The following is a 14460-nucleotide window of genomic DNA, read 5'->3' as shown; positions in this document are numbered from 1 at the left end:
CAATACTTTGAGTGAAATACGTCTACCAGTGAGTGACCTTGTAAACAATATACATCAAAGTTGCTGGTGAACGCAGCAGGCCAAGCAGCATCTGTAGGAAGAGGTGCAGTCGACGTTTCAGGCCGAGATCCTTCGTCAGGACCCAGGTCTCGGCCTGAAACGTCGACTGCACCTCTTCCTACAGATGCTGCTTGGCCTACTGCGTTCACCAGCAACTTTGATGTGTGTTGCTTGAATTTCCAGCATCTGCAGAATTCCTGTTGTTTTTGTAAACAATATGTTGGGAACATTGAAGCACAACCTGTTGACAATAAACAGCTTGGGTTTTTACGTACTTTATACAACCAGATGGATGACACAGTTAGAAACAGTTTACACAACTTCCATCTTTTTCTGTGAAGATTACACAAGAATTCACCCAAATACTCCAGGAAACTGCTGCAAGATCAGTCATGTTTATGTAAATACCTTCATTTGTTACATTAACTTATTGCTATATCTGTATATACAGGAAATATTTCACAGCATGTACAGATCATTTATCAGCTCATCAAAATCAATTTGATTTTTTTGTGAGCCTCCTTCTTGAAATGCTGCGGTCCTTCTGGTGGAGATAGTCACACAGTACTGTTAGAAAACAAGTTCCTGAATTTAGAGCAAGTGACCAAAAAAAGGGGGAGGATGGCGTACTTCTAAGACAGAATGGTATACGATTTGGAGAGGAATCATGCAGCTGCTGCTCATCATTCTTGGTGATAGAGGTCATGAGTTTTTTTTTAATATATCAGTACATACAAATGACATGTAACTGTAGTGCATTTCACAGATTGTACACACACACACACACTGCAGTAACAGCAAGCTTATTTGATGATGATGGAGCTGCACTCATTCAAATAAACAAAGGAAACCATCACACTACAGATGAAAGAAGAATTTAGTGTATCAGAGGGTGACTGACTCATTAAAGAAATGCTATCTTCTGACTTGCTGCTATATGTATCATTTATGTTGCTAGTCACTGCCCTAAAAAGCTCCTGCAGCAATGGCAAGGAGTTATGATGATTGATCTCCAAAAACCAAAATCACAACCAAGTTCCTATGCACAAGGTACATAACTCCAAATATTTGATCATTTTCATAAACTTCCCATTAAGCAGCTTCACCACAGTTTCTTGATGCAACATTTGCTCAGTGGTGGTGCTACCAAATCCCTCTTGGTAAAGGACAACAAAGTTTGCCATCCAGATTATGTTCTGTGCCATTACTTATTTAGTACTTATTCTAAGTGATGTTCAACATGAAGGAATATTGATTCAACAAATACTAAATCAGGAGGAAGATTTCTTACCTATCTTTGGTCTGACAGTTTTTATAAGATTTGACATTAACATTAAGGACACTAAGGACTATATACTGTACCACCTTCTCTGTTGGATCCATCCTGCTGTTGAGACAGATTACATATTGGAATTGTAATGGAAAGTATAATTCCTTATGCTCAAATATGTCAGGCTGTTATTTGACTTGTCCCTGGGTCAGCACTCCTAATTTATACAACACCTCGCAAAAGGTTGTGAGAAGGACTTTGCAAGGTCATTTGGACTTGGAATGACTTTGCAGCACTCGATTTTGGTCCCTACATTGGCACTGGGTGGAATGTCAGATTTTGTTATTTTTCTATAATGATACAACTGAATAGGTTTGAAGAACATTTCAGAGTTTGGTAAAACACAACGATCTTAATGTTCTATTAATGAATGGAACCCATAGCCAATGAGATAAACCAGCTTTTAGATAAGCACGCAAATGTAAGATGTTCAGTTATGGCAAATATATCTCCACCAGACAAAGTAATTAATAAAACAATTGAAGCAAATGGGAGAAATATAGCCACAGAAATACTGCAATTGGAAGAGGAGAAGGAGCATAAAAAGTTTGAGGGCCACTAAATCAAATTTAAGATAATTAAATGAAATAAATAAAACTATTTTTTTTACTCAGTTCACAATTATTACCATTGCCATTTCTATATATCCATGTTTAATTTGAATTTCTTGGTGGATGTATAAAGCATTGTGATCAAAGGAAAAAGGCAACACATATCAGACAAAATTCTTACAATGAAGGAATCATAAAAAAACACTCTTAACCTCATTCTGTATTACAACAACCCTATACCCACGTGCAGTCCATTGCTTAAAGTAGCAAGGCAAATTGGCACGAGGAAGTAGTTTAACACGAAGAGTTGAATTGTCTCTTTTTACCTTTGTCTATCAGCCCAAGGTCCATAGTTGAAATCTGTTCCTTTACCACAAACAATGTCAAGTCCCCAACAGGGTGGCAAGTCTTCTAATTTTGTACTTTCATTATCAGGACTTTCTTCAGCATTTTCATCTGTTTCTTCAGGTACAATACCTACAGAACAAAATCAAAACTATAAATGTGCATTTAAACAGAAGACAACAAGCAGAGGTAAAGTCCAGTGAAGCATTACAAGTAGAACTTAGGAATAAGTGAATGATATTTTGGTGGAAATGTACTAATAAGCCCCTCATTAGTAAGTGGGAATTACAGGAACAAATATGTAGACAGATGTAGGAATAATAAAGTTGTACTGATAAAGATTTTAACTTCCCTAATATTGAATGGGAGTGCTATCATGCTAAGGGATGAGACGAGGCAGAAAAAGTGCTCAGAAAGGCTTTACCTAGCAATATGTGAATGGCCCTACGATAGAGGGGGCAATATTTTACCTCCCTCGGAAAATAAGCTGAACAAGTGGCTGAAGTGTCAGCAGAGGAGCAATTTGGGACCGTAAATACATTCTAGCAGTTAAGGCAGTTATGGAAAAAGATATGGCTGATCCACAAGTTGAAGTCCTAAATTCTGATTTTGATGGCATTCGACAAGATCTTGCTAAGATTGATTCAGAAAGTCTGTTAGCAGATACATGGACACCCGGCAAGTGGGAGGCATTTAAAAGTAAGATAAGGAGTTCAAAGCCAACATGTGCCCATCATACTGAAGGACAAGGCTGGCAGGATTAGGGAACACTGGCTGATAAGGGATATTGAAGCTCTGGTCAGGAAAATCATAGATGCTGGGATCAAACAGATCTATTTGAGTAGAAGGGATATAGGAGTACACTGAAAAAGAAAATCATGAGGGCAAAACAGGGACATAAAACATTAAATACTTTGGCCTCATAAGAAACTTAAATTTCTGAAATGAATAGTTAAAATTCCTATCTGTGAAAACATTGTGGCAACAAAAGCAGCATAAAATGGGGTTACGAGCATCTCACACTCAGATGCTAAACCAAAGGACAAAATCTTAACAATTATAACATGCAAAATTAAGTTGTATTCCCAAATGCTCTTGATAATAAGAAAACAAATTGAAGTAAACATGGCGTGTAAAGTAGTGAAGCACCAGTTATTTTCTAACTCATTTTTATATAGTCATCAGGAAATCTCACATCACCGTGATGACTACATCTGTAAGAAGTGCACACAGATGCAGCTCCTGGCAGGCCAGCTCAAGGAATTAGATCTGACTGTACCTAGGACTATCCATTAGGCTGAGAACAACACAGATGAGACTGACTATTACTGAGGTAGTCACACATTAGGTACAGGATTCAGATAGATCCAGGAAAAGTAAGGGGAATAGGCAGTCAATGTAGCCAGTGGTGATTCCCCTCACTATCTGGTAGACCTCCTTGGATACTGTTGAAGTTGTACTGATGTTCTTTCAGTGCCCAGCAGCAGTAGTTGGGTCTCTGGCACTGAGATTGACTCTGAGACTCAGAGGAGAAAAGTGCTTCAGGCAGGGTGATACCAACAGGAGACTCATTAATGAGGGGGAGAGATAGGAGATTCAGAGTAAAGGAGATGTCAGGATGGTCTGTTGCTTTCTGGGTGCCAAGGTCAATGATACCTCAGCAGGTGAAGAAAATTCTTGGGGGGGGGGGGAGAGAAAGGAAGAGTTAACAGCCAGAGGTCATTGTACATTGACACAAACAACATACAGAACAAGGAATAAGGACCTGCAGAATAAGTGTAGGGAGTTAGGTAGGAAGTTAAGAGGCAGGACTTCCAGAATAGTGAACTCCAGATTACTCCCAGCACTACATACTAGCAAGGACAGAATTGGAATAATAGGCCAAATGAACTTGTCACTGAGAAACTGGTGCAGTAGGCAGAGATCTAAATTCTTGGATCACTTCTGGAATTGAGGCAATCTGTACAAGAGAGACAGCTTGTATTCGAATCACAGAGGGACTAATATCATTGCAGGGAAATTTACTAATATTAGCAAAGAGGTGGGACTCTGTGCAGGAGCAAGTTATGCAATAAAGTAGTAGCCAGTGAGAGCAAGTCTAGCAATCAAGACAACCAGGGATAATTCAAAGGAAGAATATTCAGCTAAACTGCATTTATTTCAATGCTCAAGGTTTAACAGGTGAGGCAAGTGAACAGACTGGACTGTTGTAGCCATAACAGAAACATGGCTGAGAGAAGGCTAGGACTGACAGCTCAATATTCCAGGGTACAGATGCTATAGGTATGAGATATACAGGTAAGCAAGGAAGGCATAGCCTTTTTGATTGTGTGTGGGGGCAGGGGCATAATAGCAGTACTTAGAGATGGCATTCTTGGGGATCGTCCAGTGAGGCCACATGGGCAAATCTCAGAAACAAAAGGGAGAGACACTCTCGTGGGGCTGGATTATAACCCACCCCTTCACACTGAATAGTCAGTGCGAACTTGAGTAGCAGCTGTGTAGAGAAATTGCTCAGAGTTGTAAGAATAATAGGGTTGTATTAGTGGAAAATATTGATTTACTAGGTATTTACTGAACCACCCAGAGTGCGAAGGGTCTGGACTTGGTGGAATTTGGAGTCAATATATAGAGGACTCTACGTGGAAGGGAGCAATACTGTATCTCCTCTTCGGGAATGAGGCATGGCAAGTGTTGTTTTGTTGTTTCAAAGTATTAAACTAATTCAAAGGCAGATGCCGGGAGTCCGGGAACACAGGTGTAACTTTGTCTTTACCTCAAGCAAGGTGCCCATGTATCACTTGATGGTGTGATGACCTATGCTAGATTACTCATATTATTGAAACTTCAAATACACCACACTCCTCCCTGCTTAGCCATAAACTCCAACTCGATAGAAAACGCATCTCAACAATCTACACAAACATCTCTATAATACAACAACTATATACCAACATCCACAGCATAGTAAATTTTAAATTGTCCCATTCAGGCCTAAAGATTTCATCGCTATGAAGGATTTCTCATTCTAGAGAGACAATGTCTTCCCTGACAAGGGGCATCACAATGCTTGAGGCCGTGAAATAATATCAAGTACTGGGGCCTCCTCCATGGTGGCTGCAGGAGCTGACTGAGATTGCAGGAACTGGTTCTGACAGCTCTGGACACCTTTCTTCTCCTTTTCTTTCTTTGGATCTACTTCAATCCCTTTCTTTTTCTTTCTCACCATTCTTTTTTCTCCATCTCCTCCCTCCTTTTTCTTCTTCTAGTTTGTGCATCTTGATCTTGAGAAGGTCCATTTAGTTCACTGGAGTATTCTCCTATTAATCCTTGCATTGCTCCCTTTACAATCTGAGTTTACCTTTTTGTTTCCTCATCCACAACATCATCTGATGAATCCTTTGTTTTTGTATCTCCGTTGACCACTTTCTTCTTGGCCTTTCATTCATCCAGCTGGGACTAAAATCATTACAGGGAAATTTACTAGCATTACACAGGAGTATTTAAACTAGACTGACAAAGAGGCGGGACTCTATGCAGGAGCAAGGCATACAATAAAGTATTAGCCAGTGAGAGCAAGTCTACCAATCAAGACAACCAGGGACACTGTAAAGGAAGAATATTCAGTTAAACTGCATTTATTTCAATGCTCAAGGTTTAACAGGTGAGGCAAGTGAATAGACTGGACTGTTGTAGCCATAACAGAAACACGGCTGAGAGAAGGGTAGCACTGACAGCTGAATATTCCAGGGTACAGATGCTATAGCTATGAGAGATACAGGTAAGCAAAGAGGGCATGTAGCCTTTTTGATGGGGGGCGGGGGTGCATAATAGCAGCACTTGGCATTCTTGCGATTCATCCAGTAAGGCCAGTCTCTGCACCTACTTTTACAAGCAGCTTTTTGTCTCCCACTTGAAGTTCATGCAATAATTAATGCACAAGGAATAGATTCGGGTTTTTTTAATCCTCACAAAAGCCAAATGCTTGCAACTTTCCTGAAGTTCATTATCAGAAGTTTTCTCAGATATGTTGCCTACAAAAACTGTTGTAGTCAGACCAGTTTTCATCACTTTCACACTTCCTCTGAGCAGCATGGGCCTTCCTTGATCCAAGATGCTTTCAACTAGAGGCACAGAGGTTGGCACTGATGTCTGTTTATCCTCTGTTGGACAATGATTCATGGTGTTTAGCATGGGGATAGCTGTGGCATCATCCAGAACCTTTCTTAACTTGCTTTCATACGGTTTCAATGTAAGGAATGCAGCATGCAAACTGTGGATTGAAATCCAATCAAATTGTAATTGTCTCAGTCACTCACGTCCCCATAATGTTGGTCCTCCTGTTTTTATCACATACAAGCTTAACGTAGATTGTTGGTTGTTATATTTCAGTGTCACGAACGTCATTCCCACAGGAGTTATCTTTTCTCCAGTATAAGTTCTCAGTTGGATTTCTGTAAGCTTCAATTTAGTATCTTTGAAATGCCGTACAAACTCATTTGGTGGAATGACTGAAACAGCTGAACCAATGTCCAATTCCATTTTAATTAATCTGCCATTCACTTCTGGTGTGAGCCATATTGCTTGTCTCCTGTTAGCTTCCAAAGTGCAGATCTCAAGATTATCCAGTCCTGTTTCACTCTCATGATCGTCAGATTTTTCATCAATAGCATGCAGATTCGTGCTCATTTTGAAACTGCAACTTCACTTTTTAGTTTTTTCTCTTCCAAGCTGTTCATTTAATTCTGTCTGCCTGACATGCTCTTTGTACGTGTCCAAGTTTGTTACACTTTCTGCAAGTATCACCTTTAAATCTGCATGGAGTCCCCGCCACAATGGTAACACAATTTGTTTGGCCAGGCTGCTTTCTGTTTAGATTATGCAGTTTTGCTCATGGTCACTTTCATTCCAGACAGCAACCCAACTGTGTCTGCCTGCAGTTTCTATTGAAACAACAATTTCCACTGTTCGTTTGAATGTAAGCTGTGCTGAAGCCATTTTTGAATGCATTCTTTTAAGATTCCCAAAACTGAATGATATCTCAGTGTATCATTAAGCCCATTACCGAACTGACAATGCTCAATCTCCAATTCAGCCACATATATTGAAATGGACTCACCTTCTTTCTGATTCTGCTTATGAAACCTAAAGCATTCTGCAATTAACAATGGCTTTGGTTCTAAGTGTTCCTGCATCACTTTTACAATAGTAGCAAAGCTCATTTCTAATGGTTTGGTTGGAGCAGTCAAACTTCAAAGCAAACTGTATGCCTTTAAACCTAATGCACTTAGCAAAATTGGCACTTGCTTCTCACTGGCTATTTGATTTGCTTCAAATAGCGATCCAATTGCTCAGTGTACATGAGCCAATTATCTGCTGTGTAATCAAACTTGTCAATCTTTCAATCTTTACATAATTATTTGAATAATTAACATTTCATGATTAATTATTTAAATCAAGAGTACTTGAACAATATACACACAAGATTACTCAAATATTATTGAAACCTTAAATACACACCAACAAGTAACTGAAGTGACAGTCAAGGAGCACTTTGGCTTTAATTCCTTCAGTTTTAAGACAGCATTGGAAAAGGATAGGACAGGTGCACGGGTTAGGGTGCTAAACTGGAGCAGGGATAATTTAACGGTAATGGGATGTAGCAAAAGTCGAATGAGTGAGCCTGTTTTAAAGGAAAGGAATAGAAGAGCAAGTGGGAAGCTTTTAAGAGTGTGCTTGCAAGTCTCCAGGAGCAATTGTTAGGATGAAAGGAAAAATCTTGCAAGTTTAGGGAATCTTGTCTGATGGGAGAAATTGAGGCCAGTCAAGAAGGAAGAAACATACACTGCTTTAGGGTGTCAGAATCGAGTGAATTTTTGATGATTATAAAAAGAATATTATGGGGCACCATGGTAGCGGAGCAGATAGCACAAAGCAATTACAGCTCAAAGCATTGGTGTTCGGAGTTCAAATCCGGTGTCCTTTGTAAGAAAGCCTGTACATCCTTCCCATGAAGCACATGAATCTCCTCTGGCACTCCTGTTTCCTCTCACAGTCCAAAGGTGTACCAGTTACCTTATTCATATATTGCAACCAAAAAGTTGTAAAGCTATATTAATAGGATGGCTAGGGAGAGAAAAGGTCCCTTCAGAGATCTGCAAGGACATCTACATCTTGAACCAAAGGAGATGTTTAACAATATTTCTCTTCTGTGTTTAGTGCAGATAAAATTGTGGTTGCTCAGAAAATAAGGGAAAGAACCTGGCAGAACACTGAAAACCAGTTGTCCACCTGGACTTTAGTAAGGCCTTTGTCAAGGTCCCACTTGGTAGGCTGGTTTGAAAAGTCAGACCCTGTGGAATTCAGGGAGAACTAATTAGGTGGATCCAACATTGGCTTAGAGGTAGGAAGCAGAGGGTGGTGGCTGAAGGTTGTTTCTCGGAATAGATACTCGTGACTAGTTGTGTACCACAGGGTACAGCGTTAGTACCCTTGCTATTTGTTATTTTTATAAATTATTCAGATGTTTATACACAAGACTTGATCAGGGATAATCAATAATTAGCAGATAATATGAAATTAGGAGGTGCTGTTGATAATGAAGAAGGTTATCATAGATTACAAAGGGAACTTGATCAGTTAGTGAAGTAGGCCAAGGAGTGGCAAATAAATGTGGGATGCGGGGTGGGGAATAAGATGTTTTTTGGAAAGTCAAACCAGTGTACGTCTTGTATTGTGAATGGCAGGGTACTAGGGAGTGTAATGGATCAGTGGGACGATAGAGTACAAGCGCAGAGTTTGTTGAAAATGGTAGCACTGGTAGACAGGGTGGAGAGAAAAGGAATTTAGCATTCTGCCATGCATCAGTCAAGACATTGGGTATAGGAGTTCGGGCATTGTATTGCAGTTGTACATGTCACTGGTGAAGCTGCACTTGAAGTACAGCGTGCAGTTCTGGTCACCCTGTTATAGGAAAGATGTGGGAGAATGAGGGGAAACCTTATAGAAATATTTAAAATTATTAAAGGCAGAGATAAGGTGAAGGATAACAATCGTTTCCCCAGAGTAAGGGGAGACCAAACTTGAAGGCATAGATTTAGGGTGAGAGGAGAAAGACTTAAAAGGGACCTGAGGGACAACTTGTTCATGCAGACACTTGCGGAACAAGCTGCCAGAAGCAGTAATTGAGACAGGTACAATAGTGTCATTTGAGAAGCATTTAGATAGTTACATGGGAGGTACAGGACTCAGAAGGCAAAGAACAAAACAGAGGAAAATGGGAACCGGGTGGGGACCTTGGTAGGCATGGACCGAAGAGCCTACATCTGTGCTGTATTGCTCCATGACTATAATTTTACAAAAGTATTTCATTTCCATTAGAGTCCAAACATGGTAGTGAAGGTAAAGAAGTACGGTAGAGAAGGGAAAAATGGAGAAATCAAATATATAATAAGCTTCCAACCTCAACCAATCTAAATGGAACTCTTTGAAATTCAACAGAATTTGAGTGGTACAATTGACAGGTATTACAGCTGCTGCCTCACACCACCAGAGACCAGGGTTCAATTCCAAACTCCACACAGGTTCTAAGGCCTGGTAGTAAAATAAATAGCAAGCTGGTTACAAAGCAATACTGAAAATAAGGCTTAAAGATATTTACTTCACTAACAAAAGATAGGCAGGGTTTTCTACGAAAGCTACTGTTAGAAACACATTGTTTACAAGTTCAGAAGCATTTGAAAATTCACTGGACAGATAGCATCTGTGTAAAGAGGAACTGAGATAACACTTCAGATCGATGACTCTTAAGGCCTGAGATGTGTTCTGAAACATTAACTCAATTTTTCTCTCCAAAGATGCTGTCTAACCAAATGAGCAGATCTAGTAAGTGCTGTTCTTCATTTCAGATTTTCAGCACCAGCAGTACTTTGCTTTGGGATTTTATTAGTTTTGATTTGGGAGTGAAGAATGTAGTTTCAAAAGTTGCAGTAAACTTAATAAACATGCTATCATTAAAACAGCAAGAATTTCAATTTAACACAAGTGATACAACACACAGAGAAGTGGAAAAGGTAAATCACATACTCTGTTTAAAACAAGTCTTTAAAAGTGGTGAATGGAAAAAACTCTGAGGTACAGGCTTGCAAATTATTAAAACTACCAATCTAGGTTTTATTTAAAGACCATTAAGAAATGCAAACAAAACATTTGGATTAATTTTTGGAGGAATATAATTATAAAGCAGAGATGTTATATTAAATGTACAGAAGTGTTTTCAGTTTCTTGACAGTACTGCCCACAATTCAGGTCTCCATTGACAAAAGGCATACAGGGCTGCAGAAAGTGCTATCAAAACAAAATAAGGGTGAGAAAATTGGTACCATTCCCTTGAAGGATAAGGCTGAGATACAGCCTGTAAGAAGTATTTAAAATATCTTTGATGTTTGACAGAAAAGGTTAGCATTTATTTCTTGCAGGTGATTCTAAACCTAGATGCCATTAATATACAAGAATATCACCAATAAATTCAATCAGGAATTTTGGGGGTTTGAGCTTTGAAACTTGTGTTTGCGTGATTTGAGTTTGGAACTTGACAGTGGGAAAAGCCTTCAGCAACAGAAACAGCTGCAAAAATTGAATAAAAATGTTTCTCATTTTCTTTATCAATTTGCCTCAATTCCAGGCAACAACAATGGATAAAACTAAATTAAACTAAAATGATATACAAGTGTTGCATTTTAAACAGACCTGGTTCATCCATGTAGTAATAGATATCAACATCATTTGACTGCATTACTACAAAGCCCTCTCCCATCAACCGGGGTGGCCTAGAGAGAAAGAAAATGGAATTAAACTCCAAATTACATCAATCATATTTCACATTTTAATAGGAAAAATATCATAGACTACATCCTATGAATCACAAGCAATTAGTCCAACTACATATTCCTCACTCCACCTGGGTCCAAACATACAAACTCAGAGGATGAAAGTTTCATCGCCATGACCAGTAAATGATTAACAATAAAATCATTCAATTACATAAGCCAAAGATAACTAAATTTAAATCTCATCAAGGGAATAACTATGAATTATTCCAGAAAATACTGTATATTAATGCAGCGAATTTTACAGGTTAGCAATTTAACAGACTCGCTTGGGTGAAAACGATGTTTTAATTTGAGTTTGACTCAGAGCACTAAAAATATTCCACGCTAGCATTGAATATACGCTTCTGTGCGTGGATGTAAAGTACCACCATATTGGGTGGGGGGAGGGGGGTTGAAATAATAAAATTTCACAATGAATTTCAATTGTTTTCACACAAATATGCATTATAAAATTGATGAATTTAAATAAACTAATTTGTTAAATCACTATCATTACCATTCTGGATATTCAGAATCATTATCTAATTTTCTAAATTTAACATGAACTGCAGAGTCCAAACACAAATGGCGTTGATTAAACCTTGCACAAGACCCAAGACTCTGGCAACATCCTCCAAGCAGGATCAAACAAGAGGGAGTGAGAGAGAAAGACCAGTCAAACTAAGGCACCTTCCCCTGGGAGCAGCGAGCGAGAGGGACAGAGAGACCAATCAAATACAGCCAGACTGTGCTTAATACCTGCTGAGCCTTCCGCACTCATCCTCATTCATTTCAATCTTGCTCGACACTTTAATCAGCAACATCGGCAAGAAATGGAGTCAATCATGGGCTTGTACCCCCTCTTGAGGTTTCTTGGCCTCCAGGTCACACACTCCGCTCGAAACATCACTGAACTCCCTTAGAGCCAGCAAAGTGCCAAATTGCTCAACTGTCCCAAAAACACAGCAAAGTGTGTTCCAATAGTAGAAGAATCATATTTGAAAGAAGTAGTAGTTAGTAGAAGTAAAAGTAGTAGTTTTGTGAATTGTCTGAAGGACATTGCCTTTGGTCGCATTGTTTGATGGCGCCATCTTTTTTAGAGGGATAGGTACCAAATTGAGAGTTCCATCGTCAGCATGGACAAGTTGGGCCAAAGTACCCATTTCCATGCTGTATTGCTCTATGGTAGAATTTTGAGAAATTAGAGGATTTAAAACAAGCATCAATATACATCCTAGCTAAGAGACTCAAAGCAGATGTAAAACTGATTATATTCTGATGCAAACTAAGCAAATTACACTTCAGAGCATAAATCTGCAGATTTATAAGGTGCTTCAGGCTTATTTAATTATAATAGCACAGGGAGGCCACTTAGTCCGTCCAGTTTATGCCCGTTCCTAGTAAAGCAATTCCAACAGTCCCATTCCTCCTCTAACTTACTCTCTCGCATCAGCCAAACAATTCTCTTTGATTCTTCTACCACTTACATTTAGGTGGGTTTTCAACTTGAAAGCTCAGTCATAATCCAACGGATGAAAACCTTGCATTAAAAAGTAATTTACAGTAACCAATCTATCTGCCTAGTTTTGGGAATGAGATTATGATCACCCAGATGAAATGCATAGTCATGCATGTTTAAGTACACTGACAGTACCCAAGATCAGAAACAAATGCAGATATCTGAAATGGTGTGGCTATCAGCAACAACTATTGTGCCACCATGCTGTATATCCTGTAGAACATTCAATTTATGTACAGTATTGATGTCTATATAGAATGCATATTTAATGAATACCTTAAGGAACTAAAAATATTGTTACAAACATTCACCACTACAGTACAATTTAGTATTTATTATTACAAAATATAAGTACATACTCATCATTTTGCAGGCAAACGTATCTTGGACTAGGAACAAGCATAACCCTAACATTTTCCAATTTTCCTTTCACGATGTGCATAAATTGGTCAAGATGACTAGAAGGTAGTTTTGTAGTATAAGTCAGGAAAGCATCATCAAAATTTATGCAGAGCGTCTGAGGTAAAAAACGGTTTCCAAATGCCAGGCGACCCTAATAAAAAAATATTATTAGTATAACTGAACTAATCATCTGTTTTCATAGCAGCACACCCAAATACATGTCCAAAGTTTATCAAAGAAAACTAAGCTGTAAACTCTCAAGAATAATAAGATTTAACATTTTTATTCATATATAATGTTAAAAATGGTAGAATGAGTTAAAAGTTAGATAACTTCTATAAGTATTTGTACTGCAGTTTCCCCATTCACGTACAATTATAATCCACAATTGGCCTCTAAGTCAGTAATTCTACAACTTGTGCAACATATAGCTGGAGAAACTGCAAGGGAGGATAAGATTCAAGTTTATAGGACATTGGGCTCAGTTCTGGAGTACAAAGTACAAAAATTCATCCCATTTCTGTGCAGGCACTACCCTTTTAGGGATGTTACCCAGAGTAGAACAATAAACATCAGGGTGAAATTAAGAAAAAGTACAGAGAGGACTAAAGTGAAGCAGCATTAAGATACTGGGTAGTTTAGAAAAAGGATGGCTAAAACAGGGGCAAGTCTGAGACATTCTGCCTATGCACAATATGTAAAATTAGGTTAATAAGTAAGAGCAAGGATTTCTTCCAAAAACAAAAGAACAATTGGGGGTTAATATATCTGCTATAAGTAAGAAAATAGCAGATGTGACAGTACTGATCAAATAAAGTATTCCATCACAGGAAAATAACAGTATATTTGAGGCATCAAAAATTAAGTGTAGTATTATCCAGCAGACACGTGGAAAAGACCAAAAATTTTAAAGCAAATTTAAGACACCATCACACAAAGTATGATACTTTGTTACTCGAAATAGCACTAGGAATTCTTGTAAATGAAATTACAAGAGTATACTCACTGTATTAACATCAACTTTAATCACTGGGATGAGTGATCGCCAGGATGATGAAGGATCTTGTGTTTCAGTTGTAATGCTGTGAAAATAGTTGTAAGGTATATAAATTTCCATAGTCGACTACTCAAAAGAAAACACGAAAGGAGTCACGGAGATGGTTGCACAGCACAGAATCAAGCTGTTTAGCCCACCCCATCCATGCCAAACTTCTTGCCCATCTGCATTAATCTTATTTGTCAATCCTTCAATACCTATCTAAATGTCTTTTTATCCACCAGCTCCTCTCGTGACGAATTCCATTTTAAGGCACGACATCCAAGATTGTTGCGGGGGGGGGCGGGTTGCTGATGGATGCGTGTTTTGCAGGTATCCTGGTACAT

General features: G+C 38.7%; 1 protein-coding gene across 5 annotated transcripts in view; it reads right to left on the bottom strand.

The window, feature by feature from the left end:
- Positions 1-14460, bottom strand: part of kiaa1109 (KIAA1109 ortholog) — a 439747-nt gene that overhangs the window by 375523 nt on the left and 49764 nt on the right. For all 5 annotated transcript variants that reach the window (XM_063046524.1, XM_063046528.1, XM_063046526.1 and 2 more), the window contains exons 8-11: positions 14084-14159; positions 13035-13228; positions 11035-11114; positions 2268-2418 (exon numbers count right to left, since the gene is read on the bottom strand). In XM_063046524.1, the coding sequence (XP_062902594.1) occupies positions 2268-2418; positions 11035-11114; positions 13035-13228; positions 14084-14159 (501 nt within the window). The remainder of the gene's footprint in view (positions 1-2267; positions 2419-11034; positions 11115-13034; positions 13229-14083; positions 14160-14460) is intronic.

The sequence above is a fragment of the Mobula hypostoma genome, chromosome 4 (genome assembly GCF_963921235.1).
Source record: "Mobula hypostoma chromosome 4, sMobHyp1.1, whole genome shotgun sequence".
In the NCBI taxonomy this organism is placed as follows: Eukaryota; Metazoa; Chordata; class Chondrichthyes; order Myliobatiformes; family Myliobatidae; genus Mobula; species Mobula hypostoma.
The sequence above is the reverse complement of the archived record's forward strand: the minus strand, read 5'-3'. Positions and strand labels throughout refer to the sequence as shown.